Genomic DNA, 23,335 nt, shown 5'->3' with positions numbered 1-23,335 from the left:
GGAATTGAAACAAAAGGAAAAGTTTGCAGACTAAGAAAAACTTTGTATGGACTTAAACAATCTCCTAGAGCATGGTTTGATCGGTTTTGCAAAGCCATGATATTGTTTGGTTTTAAACAAGGAAATGCTGATCATACACTTTTTGTTAAAAAGAAAGATGGCAGAACTACCATTCTCTTGGTTTATGTTGATGACATGATAGTTTCAGGTGATGACGAAGCCGAAATCCAAACTCTCAAGTCCAAGTTAACATTAGAATTTGAAATTAAAGATCTTGGAGTATTGAAGTACTTTCTTGGTATTGAAGTTGCTCGATCTCAAGGAGGAATTTATATGTGCCAGAGAAAGTATGTGTTGGATTTACTCAAGGAGACAGGGAAGTTGGGTTGTCGACCAACATCTACTCCTATAGAAGTAAATCATGATCTTACTGGTTCTAATGGGGAAGATCTTACAAGTCTGGAAAAGGGAACGTATCAAAGGTTGGTTGAAAAATTACTATATTTGTCTATGACTAGGCCTGATATCACCTATGTTGTTAGTGTGGTGAGCCAGTACATGCATGCTCCTAAAACTGTCGATATGAAGGTTGTTGACAGGATTTTAAGATACTTGAAGTCATATCCCGGAAAAGGCTTACTGTTCAAAGGAGGTGGGAATCTGAAAGTGAAATGTTATTCTGATGCAGATTGAGCTGGTTCTCGAGATGATAGAAGATCCACCTCTGGCTATTGCACTTTTTTGGGAGGAAACTTGGTAACTTGGAGAAGTAAGAAACAAAATGTTTGTGCACGGTCCAGTGCTGAAGCAGAATATCGAGTCATGACACATGGTCTTGCAGAAATATTGTGGTTGTGTTTTTTATTGGAAGACATGAGATTAAAAGCAGAATTACCTCTCAAGTTATATTGTGACAACAAGGCTGCAATCAATATTGCAAATAATCCAGTACAACATGATCGGACTAAACACATCCTGATTGATCGTCACTTTATTCGAGAGAGACTTGATTCCGGGGAGCTATGTTTGCATTATATCAAATCTGAGGATCAACTTGCTGATATGTTTACAAAGGCTATACCCCAAGCTATGTTTAATTCTGTTTTTAGCAAGTTGAACATGTTTGATATATATGTTCAACTTGAGGGGGAGTGTTATGAGAAGCAAGGGTAAATAGGTCTTTTCATTTTATATTATTAGGGTTAACATGGCTATATAAACCCTATCTATATATTCTTTTTCATAGAATAGATAATTCAACAGGTACAATTTACACACACTAGTTCAACATTGATTTGTCCAGCATCAAATTCTAATGCCCAAGTGTCTCTGGTATAGACTGTTGGGTTCAAAAATATGGGCTGAAGCCTTATATCACATTATGCCACTACATATGTTTGCACGAGTACCCTATGAATATCAACCACTATATATGCTCACTACCAATAACTTGTAATTAACAAAGATAATCATAGTCAAACACCTGATTCATGAAGGTGGTTTCATTCTCTCTAAACAATCAGTCGCATACACATCTCTTAGTCTGTGTTCTTTTGCTATACAATTTATAATATCCTATTTTAGAAACATAATATTATCCACACTTAGGTATATAATCAACACGCATCATATTTCAAAATTGCAAAATGAAATTTTAACATGCTGTGTCTCACCCAACCAAGCTGACAACACAGCTTCTTTCTAATATCCTATGAGATATTATAGATCCTATCTTTACTCACAATATTCATACACTGGAATCGAACCCATTGGTACTCATCATAAGTAATTCTTGACTCTAATATATTTTTAGTCATTCAACACTCAACCATACATCTCAACATAAATCCAATTTAGCAGTAGATTAATCTGACACCATATTTGAATCATGATTGGTCACATGGAAAGCAAAAGAATATCACTTAAGATGGATTTCATTCCGAGTTGTCTCTGATTTTCTATGCTCAGTGCTGTTGCCTTCTATGGTCTAAATTAATATTTTGTTAAAGCCCTCTTTGACAGTCTAGAACGTTGAGATTATGTTGGTTATTATTGTATTCATTGCAGCTGTTTTAATCAAGCTATAAGTTCACTGGAACTGCAATTTGCTCCTACTTAAAATCATATTTATGCTTTATCAGAAGAAATGTAGTTCACAAGTCAGGTTTTAGCTTTATAGATTTGGGAACTCAAGAAAAAAACAAGTGAAATAGGTTATGATTTCTAGGTAATAGAGTTTGTTCAGTTCAAAGAACGTCTTGAGCACTCCAGTCGGCTTTTGACGGCAAGGCTTGACATGTCCATTTTGCAACTGAAGCAGAAGGCAAATAGCCTTGAGGAAGTTGAGGTACTTTGTGAATTTATTTTTTCTATTCAAGATTCTTATTAATTTTTCAATAATTTGTTTTATTAAACTAATTTTAGATCTGCTTAAGATAACCTCTTTTATGTTCACAGTGTATCTTTGAAAATCTGAATTGCGGTTCCAAATTGCTTGAGATGTCAAATGAGGATAAAATGAAAATTTTGACATTTAATGAAGATTTTCATGCAAGACCTTGGTGGTCTCCTACTCCCAATATAAATTATCTTGCAGGTGAGGCATCTAGGGTTTTGCTTATCGTGATATCATTTTTAGTATGCTTTCCACTTGTGGATGAATAAAAAACTCTAGTGCATTGCCTGTATTATTTTGTCATCTGCATGTGTATTCGTGTTGTTGTACAAGTATTTCCATTGAATGTCTTCATTCAACTATTCTTTTTCCTCCATCATGGCAGATCATTTTGAAGAAGGATTTCCCTGGTTAAAAGAGAAATTGGTATGCTTTTTAATTTTAAGGACTTTGTAATACTTTGTAGAAAATTTTATTATGAGAATATTTACATCTTTTGGTCTTATTTTTTTACCTATCAGTCTTAGTACTTTGTTTAGGCTTAGTTTTTCACAACTAACAACTAATATAACTAGAAACGACAACATTTGTGCAAATAGATGTCCAAAAGATGATATATTTGCTAATTTGTTTCTGGATAACTAAAAGACTATCATTTTAATGGAAATGGTAATTATTGAGAATATATCAATATATTTTAATATTTTTAGTATTAAAGATTTGTTTCTTCAGAGAATTAAAACTCTTCATGATTATGAACTTAAATTGTTACTAATAATTGTTTATCAATTTTTATGACTTCAAATCACTGTAATACAAACCTAGTGCAATAAAAAATTAAAAGTTATAAGAATAGAGTTAAAATTAGAAATTTTATTTAGAAGTTTTAGATTAGGATGTTTAAGTTTTATAAGTTTTATGGTTTTTATTTTAAATCAATGAAAAGAAAAGTAGGGAATCTTTACTTTAGTGTGATAAGTTATTTCAGGAATTCATCACCTATTTACTAAGTATACAGGAAATGGATATTTTTAGGAAGAAAAAGGTCTTTTTTTTTCTTTATAAAAGAGTTCCTAAACCTCTTGTAAGATATTCTTTCAATCTCCACAAAATTCTTGTATCTTATTCTGGGAGTTCTGTTTTGTGTGAGATGTTTATCCTTATGTCACATAACTATGCTAATGTAAAATATTCTGATAGTATATCAACTCGTTTTGGAGTTTTGATTTACGATCGGAACAATATGGTTTCGGTACCGTATCGTGCCATATCGATATGTTTTGTTATTTTTTAAATATAAATATTAATTAAAAATTTTAATTTAAATATTAAAAATTAAAAATACAAATAATAAAAAATATAATATTTTTTTTTAAAGAACAAAATGTGGGATCGAGGAGTGTTGTGACCTCACGGAGGTCACCCATGATTAACGTAAGGTGCAGAGGCCCTTGCGACCCTATGGAGATCGCGGCGGCAACTACGAGTGGAATGGTAAATTTCATATGTTTTGCCCGGCACGGTGCGAAATTTTGACCCATGGGTGTTAGTTTTGGTATAAACCTAAAATAATGTAGTCTTACGTCTAGTAGGTTGACACTTGTTATTGATCAACAAGTTATGGATTGTGACATGATGTTGGACTTATCCCACAGTTTTGATTCACTATTAATATCTCAACTTACAACATAACTTATTCGTAAACTCTATACTAATGTGATATGATTAGGAGTTTCTACTGAAATAGACATTATACATTTAGATTAGAGCATTAGTTAAGGGGCTACCGCGCTTGAGCAACGCAAACATGTATTAGGTATATAGGAACATCTTTTCTGTAATTTTGATAGAGGAAATTCCAACTACAAATGAGACAACAACAACAACCAAGCCTTATCCCACTAAGTGGGGTCGGCTATATGGATCCTTTTACGCCATTGAGCTCTATCTCCTATTATATCATCATTTATATTTAAATAAATTTTATCTTGTTTTATTGTTGCTAACCAAGTCTTTTTTGGTCTACCTCGCCCTCGTTTGATATGCGTATTTGTCATAGTTTCACACCGCCTAACTGGAGCATTTATCGGTCGTCTAAGTACATGTCCGTACCACCTTAAACGTGTCTCACGGAGTTTTTCCTCAATAGATGCAACTCCAACTTTCTCTCTAATGCTCTCATTTCTTATTCTGTCCATCTTCGTATGTCCACACATCCATCTTAACATCCTCATCTCCGCAACTCTCATCTTTTGCTCATGTGCTCGAGTCATAGCCCAACATTCAGCGCCATATAACATGGCAGGTCTAACTGCCGTTTTATAGAACTTTCCTTTAAGTTTTAGAGGCACTTTACGATCACATAAAACACCTGATGCTCTCCTCCACTTCAACCATCCTGTTTGTATTCTATGTAAGACATCTCTCTCAATCCCTCCATCGGCTTGCAAAAATGATCCTAAATATTTAAAACTCTCAGTTCCAGACAACTCATCATCTCCTATTTTAATACTTGTCTCATTACGTTCAATATTGCTAAACTTAAATTCCATATATTCTGTCTTTACTCTACTAAGCCTAAAACCTTTCTCTTCTAGTGTTTCTCGCCAAGATTCTAATTTAGCATTTACTCCCTCACGTGTCTCATCTACCAATACAATATCATCTGCAAACAACATGCACCATGGTACGGTATCTTGAATGTGTCCAGTAAGTTCATCCATGATTAGTGTAAAAAGATAAGGACTTAGAGCTGACCCTTGATGTAACCCTATCTTTATTGGAAATGCTTCAGTTAATCCGCCTGAAGTCTTCACTCTAGTCGTTACTTCCTCATACATATCCTTAATTAGGTCAATATATACTACGCTAACACCCCTCTTTTCTAGAATTCTCCATATAATTTCCCTTGGGACTCTATCATAAGCTTTTTCTAAATCAACAAATATCATATGTAGATCTTGCTTTTGCCCCCGATACTTTTCAATTAGTTGCCTGAGAAGATGTATAGCTTCTATTGTCGACCTACCAGGCATAAACCCAAATTGATTTTCGGTGACCATAGTCTCTTTCCTTAATCGTTTTTCTATTACTCTTTCCCAAAGTTTCATGGTATGACTCATTAATTTAATGCCCCTATAATTTGCACAATTTTGTACGTCCCCCTTATTCTTATATAAGGGAATTAGAGTACTTACTCTCCATTGATCTGGCATTTTCTTTGTTTTCAATATCATGTTAAATAATTTTGTAAGTCATTCAATACCTTGTTTCCCTAGGCACTTCCATACCTCTATCGGGATATCATCTGGTCCAACGGCTTTTCCATTTTTCATTCCGTTTAAAGCTTGTTCTACTTCTGAAATTTGAATTCTACGGTAAAAATTTAAATTTCTATACTCATTTGACCTGCTTAAATTACCTAAGTTAAGTTGATCACCTACACCTTCATTAAAAAGTTGATGAAAATACCTCTTCCACCGCTCTTTTATTTCTCCATCATTTACTAATACCCTATTGCATTCATCTTTAATACATCTTATTTGGCTAATATCTTTTGTCTTCCTCTCTCTCACTTTAGCTATTTTATAAATGTCTTTTTCTCCTTCTTTTGTATCCAATTTTCGATATAACTGCTCAAAAGTTGTATTTTTAGCTTCATTCACTGCTTTTTTAGCCTCTTTCTTAGCTAATGTATATTTTTTTAAATTTTCTTCATTCTTGCAAATATATAATTTCTTATAGGCTATTCGTTTTTCCTTCACTTTTTCCTGTACTTTCTCATTCCACCACCAAGATTCTTTACTTGGTGGTACATGCCCCTTTGACTCGCCGAGTATACTCTTGGCTATTATTTTCAACTTTGATACCATTTTATCCCATGTCGTAGTAGGGTCACCGTATACTTCACCTAATACTTGTCCTTCTACCTTCTCCTTAAATATGTTTTGTTTCTCATCCTTCAACTTCCACCACTTAATTCTAGGAGTAGTGGATATTTTCTTTTTATGGATATTATGCTTAAGACGTATATCCAATACTACTAACCTATGTTGGGTAGTTAAACTTTCTCCAGGAATGACCTTACAATCTTTACAAATCTTTCTATCCCTCTTCCTAACCATAAGAAAGTCAATTTGCGATTTATTATTCCCGCTTTTAAATGTGATCAAGTGTTCTTCTCTTTTCTTAAAAAACGTATTAGCTAGTATAAGATCATATGCTATCGCAAAATCCAGTATAGTTTTACCTTCCTCATTTCTTGTTCCAAACCCATAATCCCCATGCACCCTCTCATATTCCTCATTTTTCACTCCAACATGTCCATTTAGATCACCTCCTATTAAAATCATTTCATTTGATGGAATATTTTGTAATACTTCATCTAGGTCATCCCAAAACCTTGATTTGGTATTTTCATCTAATCCTGCTTGAGGTGCATATACACTAATTACATTTATAGTGTCTTTCTCCACTACTATTTTGAGAGCTATAATTCTATCCCCCTTTCTATTTACTCCTACAACTTCATCCTTTAACGAACTATCTACAATAACACCAACTCCATTTCTTGTTTTACTCTTCCCTGTGTACCATAACTTATAACCCGAGTTCTCTATCAACTTTGCCTTTTCGCCTACCCATTTTGTCTCTTGTACACACAAAATACTAATTCTTCTCCTAATCATCGTATCTACTACCTCCATTGTTTTACCAGTAAGGGTTCCTATATTCCATGTTCCAAATCTTAGACTATTAATTTTCCTATAATTTTTATTCTTACCCAACCTATGGTGTGAGAACTTTTGCTCATTTAACACTACACCCAAGTTCTCATGGAGATGTAGCGGTCCTTGCCGAGACGTTACAGTCGGACCCTGCAACGCGTTCCTTCCGGGGAACATCCTAGCATTAACACAATAGTTTAATGGATCCATTCATGAGTGTTTGCCTTAGTTTAACGCTGGCTGGCAACCTAACGCAACCCTCCTCCTTTATCCGGGCTTGGGACCGGCAATGATAAGGTAAACTTATCACAGGCGGAGTTAAAATGAGTTTTAGCTCCTTAGCTTAATGCACCTATAATTCACATAAGTTTATAAGTTTTCTTTGTGTTTTGCAAACGACTAGAAGTACTTACCCTCCAAGGTATTATCAGACAACAACAATAACAATCAAATTTTATCCTACTAGGTAGGCTCAGTTATATGGATCTTTTTATGTCATTGGATTCTATCCCTTACTATATTATCATCGATATTTAAATAAATTTTATCTTAGTTATCGTTGCTAATCAAGTTTTTTTTTATCTTTTTCGTCATTTAATGTGCATATTTATCATAGTTTCACATCACGTAATTGAAACATTTATTGGTCGTTTAAGTATGTGTCTGTACTATCTTAAATGTCTCTTGAAGTTTTCCCTTAACATGTGCAACCACAACTCTCTCTAATGTTCTCATTTATTATCTTGTTCATCCTCGTATGTATACACATCACTTTAACACTCTCATTCCTTGCTCATATGCTCGAGTCATAGTTTGACATTTAGTTCTATATAACATAGCAGGTCTAATTGCCGTTTTATAGAATTTTCTTTTAAATTTAGAGGTATTTTATGATCACAAAGAATATCTAATCCTTTCTTCCATTTTAAACACCTTGTATTCTATGTGACACATCTCTTTCAATTTCTTTATCTTTTTGCAAAAATAATACTAAATACTTAAAACTCTTAGTTACAAATAATTCATCATCTTCTATCTTCATAATTATCTCATTATGTCTAATATTGTTAAACTTAAATTCTATATATTGTATCTTTACTCTATTAATTCTAAAACCTCTATTTCTAGTATTTTCCGTCAAAATTCGAGTATAACATTTATTCCTTCACATGTTTCATTACTAAAATAATATGATCTACAAACAACATGCACCATGATATTGTATCTTAGATGTGTTTAGTGAGTTCACCTATGATTAGTGTAAAAATATAAGGATTTAAAGTTGATCCTTGATGTAATCCTATTTTTATGGGAAACACTTAGGTTAAATCGTTTAACTCTTGTGACTACATTCTTATATATATCCTTAATTGTTTCAATAAATGATATGCTAATGCTTAACGACTTTCTTTTTTAAAATTCTTCATATAATTTCTTTTGGTACTCTATCATAAATTATTTTTAGGTTAACAAATACCATGTGTAAGTCTTACTTCTATTCTCGATACTTTTCAATGAATTACCTAATAAGATGTATTACTTCTATTGTTAACCTTCCATACATGAATCCAAATTGATTTTCGATCACCGTTATTTTATTCCTTAGTTTTTTTTATTATTACTATTTCTTAAAATTTCATAGTATGACTCATTAGTTTAATTCACATAATTTTGTATGTCTTCTCTCTTTTTATATAAGAAGAGGAGTTGAGTACTTACCTTCCACTGATTAAACATTTTATCATTTTTAATATCAAGTTGAATAAGTTCATAAGTCATTCAATATCTTATTTTCTAGACACTTTTATCTCTATCGGAATATCATCTAATCCAACTACTTTACTATATGTTATATCATTTAAAGTCTATTATACTTTTGATGTTTGAATTCTATAATAAAAATATAAAATTTTATACTCACCTACTTAAATTACCTAAGTTAATTATTTAAACCTTCGTTAAAAAGTTAATGAAAATACCTCTTTTATTGCTCTTGTATTTCCTCATCCTTCAGTAGTACCCTACGTATTTATCTTTAATATATCTTATTTAGATATAAATTTTGACTTCCTCTCTGACTTTAGCTATTCTATAAATGTCTCTTTCCCCTTCTTTTATTTCTAGGTGTCGATATAAACGTTTAAAAGTTTCATTTTTGGCTTCACTCATTTTAATTTCGTTCTTGGCTTTTGTATACTTTTTCAAGGTGTTTCTCGTTCTTACAAGTGTATAATATCTCATAGACTATTCGTTTTTCCTTTACTTTCTCTTGTACTTTTTCATTCTACCATCAAGATTCTTTATTTAATGGTGTATGTTGTTTTGATTAACCGAGTATACTCTTGGTTAATATTTTCTATTTTAATATCATTTTATCTCATGTCGTATTCGAGTTGCCGTGTATTTCTTCTAATACTTGTACTTCTGTCCTCTCCTTCAATATGTTTTATTTTCTCATCCTTTAACTTCCACTATTTAATTATAGGAGTCATTCACATTTTCTTTATATTGATACTATATTTGAGGCGTATATTCAACTCTACAAACCTATGTTGAGTAGTTAAGTTTTCTCCTAGGATAACTTTATAATCTTTACAAATCTTTCTATCATTTTTTCTAACTATAAGAAAGTCAATTTGTGACTTATTATTTTCACTTTTGAATGTAATCAAGTATTCTTTTGGTTTCTTACAAAAGGTATTAGTTAGTATAAGTTTATATGGTATCGCTAAATCCAATATAATTTTGTTGTCTCTATTTTTTATTCTAAACCCATAACCATTATGCACCCTATTATATTCCTCATTTCTCGCTCCTACATGCTTATTTAGATCTCCTCTTATTAAAATTAAGAAATTTTTTATATACCTCATCTAGGTCTTCCTAAAAGTTAGATTTGATATCTTAATTTAATCATATTTGAGGTACATATATTTAATTACATTAATAATTTTTTTCTCCACCACTATCTTGAGAATTATAATTCTATCCCCTTTTCTAATTACTCCTATATCCTTTAGCGAACTATCTACAACAATATCTATTTCATTTTTATTTACTTATTCTTGTGTACCATGATATCTTTGTATTCTCTTCTACTTATTTTATCTGTTGTAAATACAAAATATTAATTCTTCTCCTAATCATCGTATTTACTATTTTCATTGTTTTACTAGTGAACATTCTTATGTTTTATGTTCTAAATCTAAGATAATCAATTTTTCTATAATTTTTATTCTTATCCAATTTATGGTGTGAGAACTCTTAGATATTTAATACTGTATCTAAGTTCTTATGAAGATATAACGGTGCTTTCTGAGATATTATGGTCGTATATTGCATTCTATCCGAGGAACAACTTAATATTAACACAATAACATTGATGGATTCATTCATTAAATAGTTATAAGTTTGACATTGGCTGACAATCTAATGTAATCCTCAGCCTTTTTCATTTGGGTTTGGGATCGGTATTGATGATTTTCCAAGGTATTATCATAACAAACATAAAAAAATTAATCGTGAAAGATCTTATCAACTGCTTATAAATAAATTTTACAAAATTACTTAAAGTCATAAAAAATATCTATTCATTTCAAACGGGACGCAACTTGAAAGATTTTTGAATTATCTATTCTAGGCATTACTTCCGAGATTTTTGAACTATGTTCAAATTCTGTGATATAATACTTTTCTAATCTTCAAAATCTTTAGTAGAAACTTATCTTTTTCTTCAAGAAAATTCAAAATGCATGGATTGTAGTGTCAAAATTCGCCACAATATTGAAAAGGAGCATGTGTTTAATTTTTTGGCCAATTTTAATCATAATTTGGATGAGTTATGTAACCGTATTATTGCATGTGACCCATTTTCATCTCCCAAAAAAGCTTTTGCAGAAGTCTTGACAAAAAGAAGCTTGTCGTAAGGTCATGCTTACTGATGAGATTACTGCATCATAATCCATTACAGCAGATGTTTCAACTTTAATTTCCACCAAAAGTCCTGCACAAGTTAGCATCAAAATAAACATCCTTGGTGTGAACATTGCAACCAACCAGGCTACACCAAGGATAAATGTTGGGAAATATGTATGAAGCCAATAAATTAGCAACCACAAAAAAGAATAAAGGTCATGGAGATCGTGCTCAATTGAGCCAAGAAAAATCTATTGTCTGATATTTCTATTGTCTTCACCAAAGAACAGATTGAACAATATTATAAACTTCTCAACCAAATTGAAGCTTCTTCGTGCTCTAATGTTTGACTCCTACTCCATGACTCAAATTGGTAAACTCAATGCATGTTTTTTTAATCATTCAACAACCCCTTGGATCATTGATTCCGGGACCTTTGACCATATGACAAGTGACTTAAATCTTTTTTGCTCCATTATCCCTGTCCTTGTCAAACTATTGTTAGGATTGTTGATGGATCATTAATTGTAATTGCTGACATAGGTAATATTCGATTATCTCAGCATATTATTCTGAAATCTATTTTTCATGTACCTGCTTTAAAACACAATCTAATTTCTGTTAGCAGAATCACCCTTAATAATTAGTGTATCGTTAAATTTTTACCTTTGTCATGTCAATTTCAGGACTTATTATTGGGAAGACAACTGACAATGCTCTATGCAAAGGTCTTTATTACTTTAAGGATAAAATAGTCAGTCTTTAGCATCTCAAGTTGCTTTTAATTCTGTTTTTAGTAGTAAGGAAATAATGTCTCTAATAAAGATCCTGTCTTTCTATTGTAATGTGTGTCAACTAGCTAAGCATACTTGTATTCATTTTTTTCCAAAACAATATAAACCTTCTATTGCATTCTCATTAGCATAGGTTATTTCAGTTTATCTTCTTAATAATAGATCTGAAATTAGTAACATCTTCAATGCCTTCTACAAAATGATTCAAATCCAATTCTAAACAAATATTCAAATTCTTAGAATCGATAATGATAGAATATTTTAATGTCATTTTAGGTGACTATTTATTGGAAAATGAAATTATTCGTGAGAGTTCATATGTTGATACTTCACAACAAAATGAAGTTTTTGAATTTAAAAACTATCATTTCTTGGAGGTAGTCCATGCCCTTATGTTCACCATATATGTCCTAAAATATCTATGAGGAGATGTAATCCTTATAACTATGTATCTCATCAATTGCCTCCCTAGTTGCTTTATAAACTTTGTCACACATTTGTCTCTTCTCCCCTAAATATATTCATAAAATTACATCTTCAATAATTTGTTTTTGAAGACATTTGGATGTAGAACTTTTGTGCATATTCATGCCCATAGACGCAACAAACTTGACCCTCGAGCTTTTAAAATTGTTTTATTCCCTTTACTCAAAAGGGTTATCATTGTTATTGTACACACACAAGGAAAATATATGTTACTTGTGATGGCACCTTTGTTGAAGGTATCCCCTATTTCTCATACTTCTCTTCAAGGGGAGAAGGATGATGAAGGTTTAAAACGAATCGACTATGACAATGCCATGGATGACACCACGATCGTGGCATTTTAAAAATTGAAGTGAAGAACTAGAACTCCCCACGTCCATGATCGTAACCTATTTCATAGCTGTGGTGCTCTCCGTGATGCTCTCCAAAATTTGCCACAGCTTGACTGTGGCACGATCCGTGACCGTGGCATGATCTAGAGGGCCCCATAGCTTGACAATTCCACTCTCATGGTGTGTCCTCAAAGGATGATGAAGATACTCTTCCTTCGCATAGTGTTAATTTGGACACCACACCTATCTCTGCATCTGATCCTATCCAAGTCAATTCTCAAATTAGTAAAACAAGAAGAGTATCAAGCCAAAAATAAGGTATCTTGGTTTATTTAAAGAGAAAAAATTCTCAAGCTAATAAAAAAATTATGAATCTTAGCCACAACCAAGAAGATGAACCAATAGTAGAATCCTATAATGAGTCAAGTACATTTCTCGATCTTGATATACCAATTGCGGTTAGAAAGGGTGTTTGATTCTGTATCAAACATTTCGAGCTTTATCTCCTATTCTAATTTATCCTCCACATTTAGTGCTTTCACTTCAAAGTTGTTTAGCGAATTGATTTCGAGGTCTGTTATAGAGGCATTAACTATTCCTGAGTGGAATATTATTGTTCTTGAGGAAATACATGCTCTCAAACAAAAAAACATATGAAATTTTGTGGAATTGTCAAAGGGAAAAGTGTTGTTGATTGCAAATGGATTTTCATGATTAAGTACAAGGCTGGTGGTTCAATTGAAAGGCACAAGGCTTACCTACTAGTCAAAGGTTTTACTCAAACCTATTGGAGTTTACATCGAGACTTTTGATCCTGTTGCCAAATTCAATACAAGGATTCTTTTATCATTGGTAGCTAATCTAGATTGGTCATTACATCAACTTGATATAAAAATTGTCTTTCTCAATGAATTTGAAGAGGAGATTTATATGAATTAACTTTCAGGATTTAAAGAAAATTTGGATGGTAAGACTGTATGCAAGCTCAACAAATCTCTTAATGGGTCAAAATAGTTACTTTGTGTCTTGTTCAATCAATTCTCCAAAGTGATCAAAAACTTTGTATATATTCAAGGACAAGTGGATCTGTGAAACACTCTGACAAAGGAAAGATAGCTATTCTTATAGTATATGTTCATCATTGGGAATGATAATAAAAAATTAGAAGAAATTAAAAAAATGATGATATGAGAATTTGAAGTCAATGATCTTGGAACATAGATATTTTCTAGGAATGTAGATTGCTAGAAACAAAAAGGGTATTTCAGTCTCTCAAAGGAAATACATTTTAGATTTGTTGAAGGAAACTAGCATGTTGGGATGCAAGTCAAGTAACATGTCAATTGAACTGGGAATAAGGGAAAACTGTTTGGCGGAAAACTAGTTGGCGGTTTTCAGTGTTTTGTTGGAAAACTCATCTATCTCTCTCACATACGCTTAAATATTGCCTTTGCAATTAACCTAGTAAGTCAATATATGCACTCACCATGTCTCCTGGGAAGAGCTTATTCTTTGTAAAGACCAAGGATAGAAGAGTGCGGCATACATCGATGCAAACCAATACATATTGGGCAGGATCAATTGATGATAGAAAGTCAATTTCTGGCTATTGTACGATGATATGGGGGAATTTAACACGTAGCAAAAAAGCAATCAGTGGTTGCACGTAGTGCTGAAGCGAAATCAAAGCTATGACACATGGAATTTATGAACTCATCTAGATCAAAAGAATGACGAAAGATGTAAAAATTCAATTTAAAGACACTATTCTATTCCATTGTGATAATAAAAGTCAACCATCAATATAACTACAATCCTGTTCATCACGACCAGACTAAATACGTAGAGGTTGATTGACATTTCATTAGAAAAACGTATCAGCATTGAGTATATTCCTATATCTCACCAACTAGTGGATCTTCTTATAAAAGAATTATTTGAACAAACTCATAAATTTTTTGAAGGCAAGCTTGGTTTTATCAATATTTACAGCTAAGTTTGAGGGGAACATAGGAAATAATCAAATATTTTATCTTTTTTTTTGTATAGAGCCAATCACGAGTGCAAAAATATGGACATAATCAGACTGATTTGATAGAATATTTTATTTATATAGAACAATTTCTTTATTTATTTATTCCTTCGTAATTTATTAACTCCCATTGTAATTATAAAAAGGTGTCTTGGTTTATTAATAAAATTAATGAGAATTTTTCAACTTTGTTTATATATTAAATAATTAATTATAATAGAAAATTAATAATTATAACCTCTATTAAATATTGGTTAAATATTAGTTATATTTATTCTAATAAATATAACTAAGTTAGTTATATTTATTAGAATAAATCTCATAGAATAGGTCCACAAAACTCCTATATAAATAGGGACTTGTATCTCTTAATGGAATAAGATTTCTTAAGTTATTTTGGTAACATGGTATCAGAGCCCGGTTAGTTTAGGTTTTGTTTTTCGGCGCTGACTTCCTCACGACGCGGCGCCCACACAAGCCCTTCGAGCAAGCGGCGCCCACGCTCTTCCTCTTCTCTGCCATCGCGATTTTCTTTTTCTTCTTCTCTGCTCGCAACGTGCCTCTGGCTCAATCTGATTCTGTCGGATTGCGCCCGCGAGGTTTTGAAGATCGCAATTTCTTTTTCGGCTGCTCATGCGCCTCGTCTCCTCTGCATCGATTTCCTGATTGCTGGAAGAGGTCCGTGCTCTGCTGCGTTCTCTCGCGGATCAATCAGAAGAACAAGAGGCGAGGACGACAAGCAGTAGGCTTCTTTGGAATTCTTCTTCGAATTTGTTTGTTCTCCTGATAATACTTGAAGTTTCTCGCTTGATCTGAATAACCAGAGAAACCACCGTGGGCCCCTGCATCCAAGATTGTTATTTTGTTTAGAAGTCCAGAAACCTATACAGAACCTAGATACAGGCATTTTCTTGAAATTTGAAACATTGTCGTTTTTCGTCTCACAACAACACCAAGTTCGATGTTTTGGAGTTGCATATCTTTGGACTTCATTCTATCGTGATGGATATGGTGCTTGTCTCTGCAGAAGAATTTGCCAAGTTCTCTCAATATCAGGAATCACTTAAGTCTTCATCTTCCTCTATCATTGCTATTGCTGATTCAGGTAACCACAATACATGTCTTCTTTCCTCATCCTCTAAATGGGTCATTGATTCTGGTGCCACGGATCATATGACAGGTAATTCTAATCTCTTTTCTACTTTCACACACAAATCCAACACTCCGATTGTTACCTTAGCTGATGGGTCTTCATCTTGCGTTCGTGGGTCTGGCACTGTCAATCCCACTCCTTTGCTTTCCTTATCCTCTGTCTTACATTTACCTAATTTATCCTTTAATTTGCTCTCTGTTAGTCAATTAACTCGCAATCTTAACTGTTGCATCACATTTTTTCCCGATCATTGTTTAGTTCAGGATCTTTTGACAAAGAAGATTATTGGTAAAGGACATAAAAATAGAGGTCTCTACATTCTTGATTCACCTTCCCCAAGATCTCTCGTTTGTTCAGGTGAAAATTCTCCTTTTGAGGCTCATTTTAGGTTAGGACTTCCATCTCTTCTATCACTCAAGAAACTCTGTCCACAATATAGTAGCATATCTTCATTAAATTGTGAGTCATGTCAGTTTGCAAAGTCCTCGTACTTGGTTTGGAAAATTTAGTCAGGTTATTGAAAAGTTTGGTATGAAGAATAGCAAGTCTGATCATTCTGTGTTCTACAAGCAGTCAGGAGCCGGTATTATTATGTTAGTTGTGTATATGGATGATATTGTGATTGCTGGTAGTGATGCTACGGGAATTTCATCTCTCAAATCTTTCATTCTCACTCAATTTCATACAAAAGATTTAGGGGTGCTAAAGTTTTTCTTAGATGTTGAAGTAATGAGTAAAAATGATATATTTCTATATCAGAGGAAATATGTTCTTGATTTATTAACTGAGACGGGAAAGTTAGGGGCAAAACCTTGTAGTACTCCAATGACTCAGAACAGGAATCTTACTGTAGATGGAGAATTATTTAAACATCCAGAGAGATATCGAAGATTAGTTGAATGTTGAATTATCTTACCTTGACTCGTCCAGATATTACATATTCGGTTAGTGTTGTTAGTCAGTATATGTCATCTCCAACGGTTCATCATTGGGCAGCATTAGAACAAATTTTGTGTTATTTGAAGGGTGCACCCGGACGAGGTATTGTATATAAAATTCATGGGCACACTCATATTTAATGTTTTTCAGATCCAGATTGGGCAGACTCCAAAATGGATAGGAGGTCTACTTCAGGTTATTGTATCTTTGTTGGAGGAAATTTAGTATCATGGAAGAGTAAAAAAGCAAAAGGTTGTGTCACGATCCAGTGCAGAATCAGAATATAGGGTTATGGCACAGTCTGTGTGTGAAATAATGTGGATATATCAATTGTTGACTGAAGTAGGATTCAAAATTTCAATACCAGCAAAACTATGGTGTGATAATCAAGCTGCTATTCACATTGCATCGAATTCTGTGTTCCATGAGCGTACTAAGCACATTGAAATTGATTGTCATTTTGTTCGTGAGAAAATTCAACAAGGTTTGATTACTACCGGATAGTAAAAACTGGAGAACAATTGGGGGACATCTTCACAAAAGCTTTGAATGGGCTCCGAGTTGATTATCTTTGTAACAATTTGGGCATGATTAATATCTATGCTCCAACTTGAGGGGGAGTATTGGTTAAATATTAGTTATATTTATTGTAATAAATATAACTAAGTTAGTTATATTTATTAGAATAAATCTCATAGAATAGGTCCATAAAACTCCTATATAAATAGGGGTTTGTATCTCTTAATGGAATAAGATAAATCTCATAGAATAGGTCCATAAAACTCCTATATAAATAGAGACTTGTATCTCTTAATGGAATAAGATTTTTAAGTTATTTTGGTAACATTAAATAAAATCAATTAAATTATTGATAAAATTCAATTAAGTAATCAAAAATTTTCTGTATCAAAACGTATTGATCTGGTTATAGGCCAAAACTCCTATAGGGCATAATATTTTAAACCTTGCTTGGGACATTTGGTATTTTAATTGTTTGATAGACGTCTATAAATATATTTTGGTGGAAAATGGAGTAGCATTAGTAGAATTAGAATAGACAATAGACATGACATACGATATGCATCCAAGAAGGTATCAGAGAGCTCTGATGTAATTGATCATCGTATGATGTGTAACAATTATGGGTTTTGAGATGAGCTCTCATGGATTTATTATTCTCGGTAAGAATCGGTGGAAAACCATCCACCCATCAATTCATTCTTCTCCTGCTTTAAGCACTCAAGTAGACCCTTCGATAAGTCACCGAATAGAGTAGTCCAGCGCAGAGGAAAAGAGAGGGAAAGTAGGCTCGTTTGCAGAGTCCACTCTTTTGGAACTGATTTAAAGGGTTCTTTCGAGCGCTCTACTCCGCCCATCTTTTCCGAGTCTATTATTCTTTATCATGAAAGCTCAGTCCCCTTAATCTGAGTGCCATACTGAGTCTCAACCAAGCAGAGTACAACGCTCTTTATTACAGTAGTTGATCAGGCCGAGCCGACGGGCTATGCAATTATGATACTCAATAGCACTCTTTCAGCAAACCATTGAAAGGAAATGATGATAGGCGGCAAGCAGCAGTCGAATAAGGGAAATGAACCTTTGCCTTCTTCTTCCCTCTCGATTCCACAGCATAATCGTTCATCAAGCTAGAAAGATCTCGATTACCTCTGGGAAGACGTGGTTCATGAGCCATTGACTCGATCATCAAGTCGAAAGAAGGAGAGTGATTTGACCCGGGAGTCCGGATCGCTAGCTTAGGAAAGATCGGGGAGACATCTGACTGAGATAGATCGTCATCTCCGGGCGAGAAATAGGTAACTATGATCATGGTTCCTTCTGTGAATTCAGGGAAGGTTCTTTTGCATCGAATCCGGAGCCACTGCCGATTTCTCTACGATAAGAGATGTGAGCCTTGCCTCAACCAGTTCTCAGGGCCTTTCGCCTTTTCACAGTCTTCTCCCATTCAATCCTTCCAGATCTAAGGGCTCCATGGGCAGAAGGTCAGAAAAGCTAGCAGCGGCGGTCAGAGAAGGCAATCGGTAATAGTCAGCTGGCGGCGGTGGAAGAAGCTCTTAGAGCTCTCAGCGGTAATGCAGCAGTAGAATCAGTGGATAGAGCACCAAGAAGAGCAGCAGATCCAGAGGCAGTTCCAGTCCTTGTCGCAGCGCAGTAGTGAGTAGGTGATCGCCCCACTCTCGCTTGAACTTGCATTTCACCAGAACTCGAAGTACGTGAGCTTCCGCCGCCTCCGCTCAGCCTAGCAAACTCTATCTCTCACTTCGGGCATCTTCCTATCCAGTTCCTTAGGTGAGCTACTTAGCCATTTTCGAAGGTAGAAGGGGACGCCTCCCTAGAGTTTATGATAGATGGGCCACTTCTTTGATTGTTCCGGGAAAGTCGTACTTGAAAGTCAAGCTCTTTGTTGCAAGCCGAGCAGAAGATAGAGGAAAGCGGAACTTGAGCTAGTAGACAAAGCACTTTCGTTAGCAAGCGGAGATCAGTCAAACCGCCGGAATCCTTCCTCTTTATTGCTTGAATGAGTTCAATAGGCATATATGAAAGAAATCGACGCTGACCTATCCTTCGTGTGGATTCCCATCTGATCCGGGGTAGAGTCAGGAGATATATATAGATCGCCTCTAGGTCCAAGAGAGATTCGCAATCAAGAGGCTCCTAGCGCTATTCCGGGACCACGACATTGAGTGTATAAGGCCGCCCCCGAAAATGGTCTGAGGGCAAGAGAGAAGCCTCAATGCTTCATTCATCGGAGACCACGCAGAGCAGGTCTAGCCCTCGTTGCAACCGAACCATACTACTGAACTCTGAGGAAAGTCAGTCACCCGTTCTATGCTTGGTTCAAAGACGCAAGCGCCTTGGAGAGGGGAAAGAGCCTGAGCCTGTGCATAACTAAGAAAGAGACCCACAGTCTCGTAGCGACCGTGAAGCTCGTAGCAAGAATCAAGGAGCCATTGCGGATGAGGGAGGTTGAGCAAATACCATACATAATAGTACTCGGAGCCCAGAGACCAAGACTCAATTCAGAAAAGCTCGAACTTACTAATCCGGACAAGACATCCCAGAGGGGGTCTGACTAGTGAGCCGGTAGTGACTTTGAGTCCAAAGACTAGCTGGTCCGATAAATGGGAATCCTGGAAAGGACAAGGTCAAGCAAGGGCCTAAAATAAATATAAGTGAAGATTCGGAATCGAATCCGTTAAGCAAGTGTTCCATAGATGCCGCTGCAATTGAATGAGTCGCAGCCGCAATTTACTATATTAATGGCACTCGAACTCTTCTTTCATAATAGAAGGAAGCTCAGGGCTAGGATAAATTAGCTAACGAATGCCCCGCTTTCATACTTGAGTTAGCGGAAAAGAAGTTCTTTTTGCTTCTTGGCAGTTAGCTCGTCTTTCCCCTCGCTTTTATGGATTGATTGTATTATCTTTTTAAGATATCTAAAGTATGGTTTTCAATTGTCGGAATCGTCATGGAAATGAGCCTCCACTCCTGTCCTAGCTCGTCTGAGAGCTAGATGAGCCTCAATTGCTTGTCTTTGACCTTCGTTAGCTTCCGCTTTATCAAGAGGAGGCGGATCAATGTTCTCTGCATCATTTCCGAAAAAGGTGAGATCATTATAACCTATGTACGCGCCCAATCCGCCACCGTTAACCATTGGTCAGTCTGGCCCGCTAATAATCCAATTTAGCCAATCCCGGTCAGTCTGAATTAAGTATTCGTATTATAAAGAACTCGCACCTGCTCACTAATGGAATGAACTTGAACCTGGCGGAAGTAGAGCCTGCGGATCCTGCCGGGAAAGGAAAGCTGAGACGGACAAGTTTTGCCCATGTCCAATGGCAAAAAACAAACTTTTAAACTATGACCTCAATATTTTCATATCTAGCTTTGATTGCTTCATCAGGAGATTTATAATTAATAAACTCAGTTCCTCAGCAAAGTACATGTTCAACATTGTTAAGCTGTATGCTTGCATTGCTGTCCCTTTTATTTTTTCTTTTTCAATTTCTCATATGTGACATTTTTTATGATTGCTACGAAATGAGTTGATAGGTCATTAAGGTTTTGTTTCAACTATTGTTTTCCAGGAAATAGAATTTGAAAATTGAAAAAAAACTAATATTTATGATTATCTCTGAACATGATGTGGCAGTATTTTAACACCTGCAAAGAAATCATACCATCATATTCTTAATCCATATTTTATTCAACTGGTATCTTGACTGGACTTTTGATATCTTAATCTTCTGTTAGTATTCCAGATAGTTTGTGTGTTAATATGTAACCCAAGATTTGATAGAAGTGTTTGTTTCTTTTCCATCCTTTTTTTGAATTTTTCTTTCTTGCTTCTTCATACTTCAAATTTCTGTGACATTTTTCAGAACAAGAAGAAAGCTGTAGGGGAGGAAGGCATTGTGAAGAAATTAATTGAGAGGAAATCTCTTCTTCCTCGGCTAATCTATCTATCAATTCAGATCAGTCCCATTTCACTTAAAGAAAACGTGGGTAATGGCTCTTTACATGATGCTGATGCTATTGGAGAGAGAAAATCGCTTTTGGAGAAATATGCTAGGAACATAGGTCTTTCTTTTGATGATGCAATGAGTATGCTGCTTGCCATCTTCAAGGGTCAAAAACCTCTGAAGGTATGTGAAATACCTATAATGGGATGTAATTATCTCTGGCTTGTTCAGGAAATTCATATTGTTGAATCTAGCTTCAAAAAAGCTACTTGGCTCATGCATGCATTTGAGCTTATTTACACATATTAGTTTGGAAATATGACTAATAAGCGTTACATTTTCTCCCACCCTTTAAGACTATGCCTTATTTGGTGTTTTTCATCTATCCTTAAGAATCTGATTATCCAAATTTAAATTATACTTCTTGTAATGTTGTTGAAAAATTTTATTTATTTATTCTCAGGATCTAGGTCCAGATGTCATCAGCTGGCTAAACTTTACAGTTTTTGTTAATGCATGGAATTTATGCTGCCACCATTTGGAGTCGCCCAGAAAAGATAGCTCTATGAATTCATGGAGTGTTGTAGATTACATGTTGAGGTCCTGTATTTCTGAGCAATTGACACATCCAGAGACTGTACTTGGAGTTCCAGGAAGCAACCTTCCAGTTTTGGTGCAGCTGGTAACAGAGCCTTTGGCTTGGCATATTTTGGTAATTCAGTCATGTATCAGATCAATGCTTCCAGCAGGGAAAAAGAAAAAGAAAACTGGTTTGGTGGATTCCCTGAACTCATCCTATGCACATGCTGTATGTGATTCAGTTCAGTGCTTAATTTCGGTGCTACAAGATATAGGCAAGTGGGTGTCTAATCAAATTAAAAAGTCCGAGGATCAGGATGTGGACAGTCTACTGTCTCATTTACAGAGAAGCAGCAGCCAGGAAGAACTGGGCTCGATTCTTTCTATATTAGAAGCGAGTGAATCTATGAGTGTGTCTGAAGTAGGAGAGAGAATCTCAGCAGCTTTACAATCGTGGAGTGCTGCAACCGTTTGCAGAAAAATATCTGCAGCACGACGTAGCTTGCTATTGCAGTTTCTCAGCATATGTGAATCCAAATTGAAGCTGCTATATTCCATTAACAAGTCGATATAGACTAGCAGGCAGGAACTGAGGTTTCTGTATTTGGAGCTCCTGATGGCAATACACAATGGTCACCTGATATGCCTGTTGACCACGAGCAACAGCCTCACATTCAGACTCCATCTTTTCTCCCGACAGCATGTGTGGATTGTAAATTTTTGAATATATTAATTTTTTAACCCCTTCTTATCTTCCTCATATGATACCCATGAGGTATTTATAGTGAGGTTTTTCTACATCTATTTAAATCAGGATTATAGCCCATCCTTTGAACATATGTAAACACTTAACTGTTTGAGTTTCTTTGTCTTAATTTTGACAGTGCTTCAGGTAACCAATGTTGATAGTGGTTGTAAGTGCCAATGATCGAAGTAATTCAGATTATCCTAATTACAAATGCTCTTAGGGTGAATTTTGGTTGTGAAAATTTCATCATACATGTCCATTGTGAAATCTATAGAGAAAGTGAAATGGGTACAATATGGGCAAAATCACAAGGAAAACGAAGTTCTAGTTGATCTCTTCTGGGAAATGCAGAGGTAAGTTAAAGTTGCCTGTGTTGGGAGAGGGAGTTTGATTGTTCGGCTGAAGTGTGCAGAGTTTGTCAAATTGGATATGGATCAATGGTGGGCATTGCTTGGTTGAAATGGACAAAACTCTAGACGAAATGGCATAAGACAGTACTTGTAGTTTTAGTCAGAGATTTGAGTGTGAGTATTGATGTTCAAGGCTTGCTTTGTGGGGAAGGGTTTAAATGGATAGTTTGAGATTGCAAAGGATGTGGGTGGGCCTTGAAATATAGGAGGATAAGTTGCCATCTTCAGTATCCCAAACCTTGCAAGTTACTATGGCAGGCAGTGGAGATTCTTGACAAAGCTGGACTAGGCCTGTTTTTACTGGCATTATAGAGCGATTGTTGGATGGCAAAACTGTGGCTCTA

The 23,335-nt window shown here is 34.9% G+C and overlaps 1 protein-coding gene across 3 annotated transcripts in view; it reads left to right on the top strand.

Annotated features, from left to right (window-relative positions):
* LOC141831724 (N-terminal acetyltransferase B complex auxiliary subunit NAA25) overlaps positions 1-22,727 on the top strand; it is a 71,022-nt gene extending 48,295 nt beyond the window's left edge. For 2 of the 3 annotated variants that reach the window (XM_074719130.1, XM_074719133.1), the window contains 6 exons: positions 2,228-2,347; positions 2,458-2,596; positions 2,781-2,821; positions 11,724-11,765; positions 21,174-21,437; positions 21,718-22,727. In XM_074719130.1, the coding sequence (XP_074575231.1) occupies positions 2,228-2,347; positions 2,458-2,596; positions 2,781-2,821; positions 11,724-11,765; positions 21,174-21,437; positions 21,718-22,407 (1,296 nt within the window). In that variant the 3' untranslated portion in view covers positions 22,408-22,727. The remainder of the gene's footprint in view (positions 1-2,227; positions 2,348-2,457; positions 2,597-2,780; positions 2,822-11,723; positions 11,766-21,173; positions 21,438-21,717) is intronic. The other variant, XM_074719131.1, reaches the window with a different exon arrangement.
* Positions 22,728-23,335: the final 608 nt, after the last annotated feature.

The sequence above is a fragment of the Curcuma longa genome, chromosome 7, assembly GCF_044706935.1.
Source record: "Curcuma longa cultivar G26 ecotype Majalengka, Jawa Barat chromosome 7, ITB_CL_G26_1.1, whole genome shotgun sequence".
Lineage (NCBI taxonomy): Eukaryota > Viridiplantae > Streptophyta > Magnoliopsida > Zingiberales > Zingiberaceae > Curcuma > Curcuma longa.
Note: the sequence above shows the minus strand (reverse complement) of the source record. Positions and strands in the feature narration are given on the sequence as shown.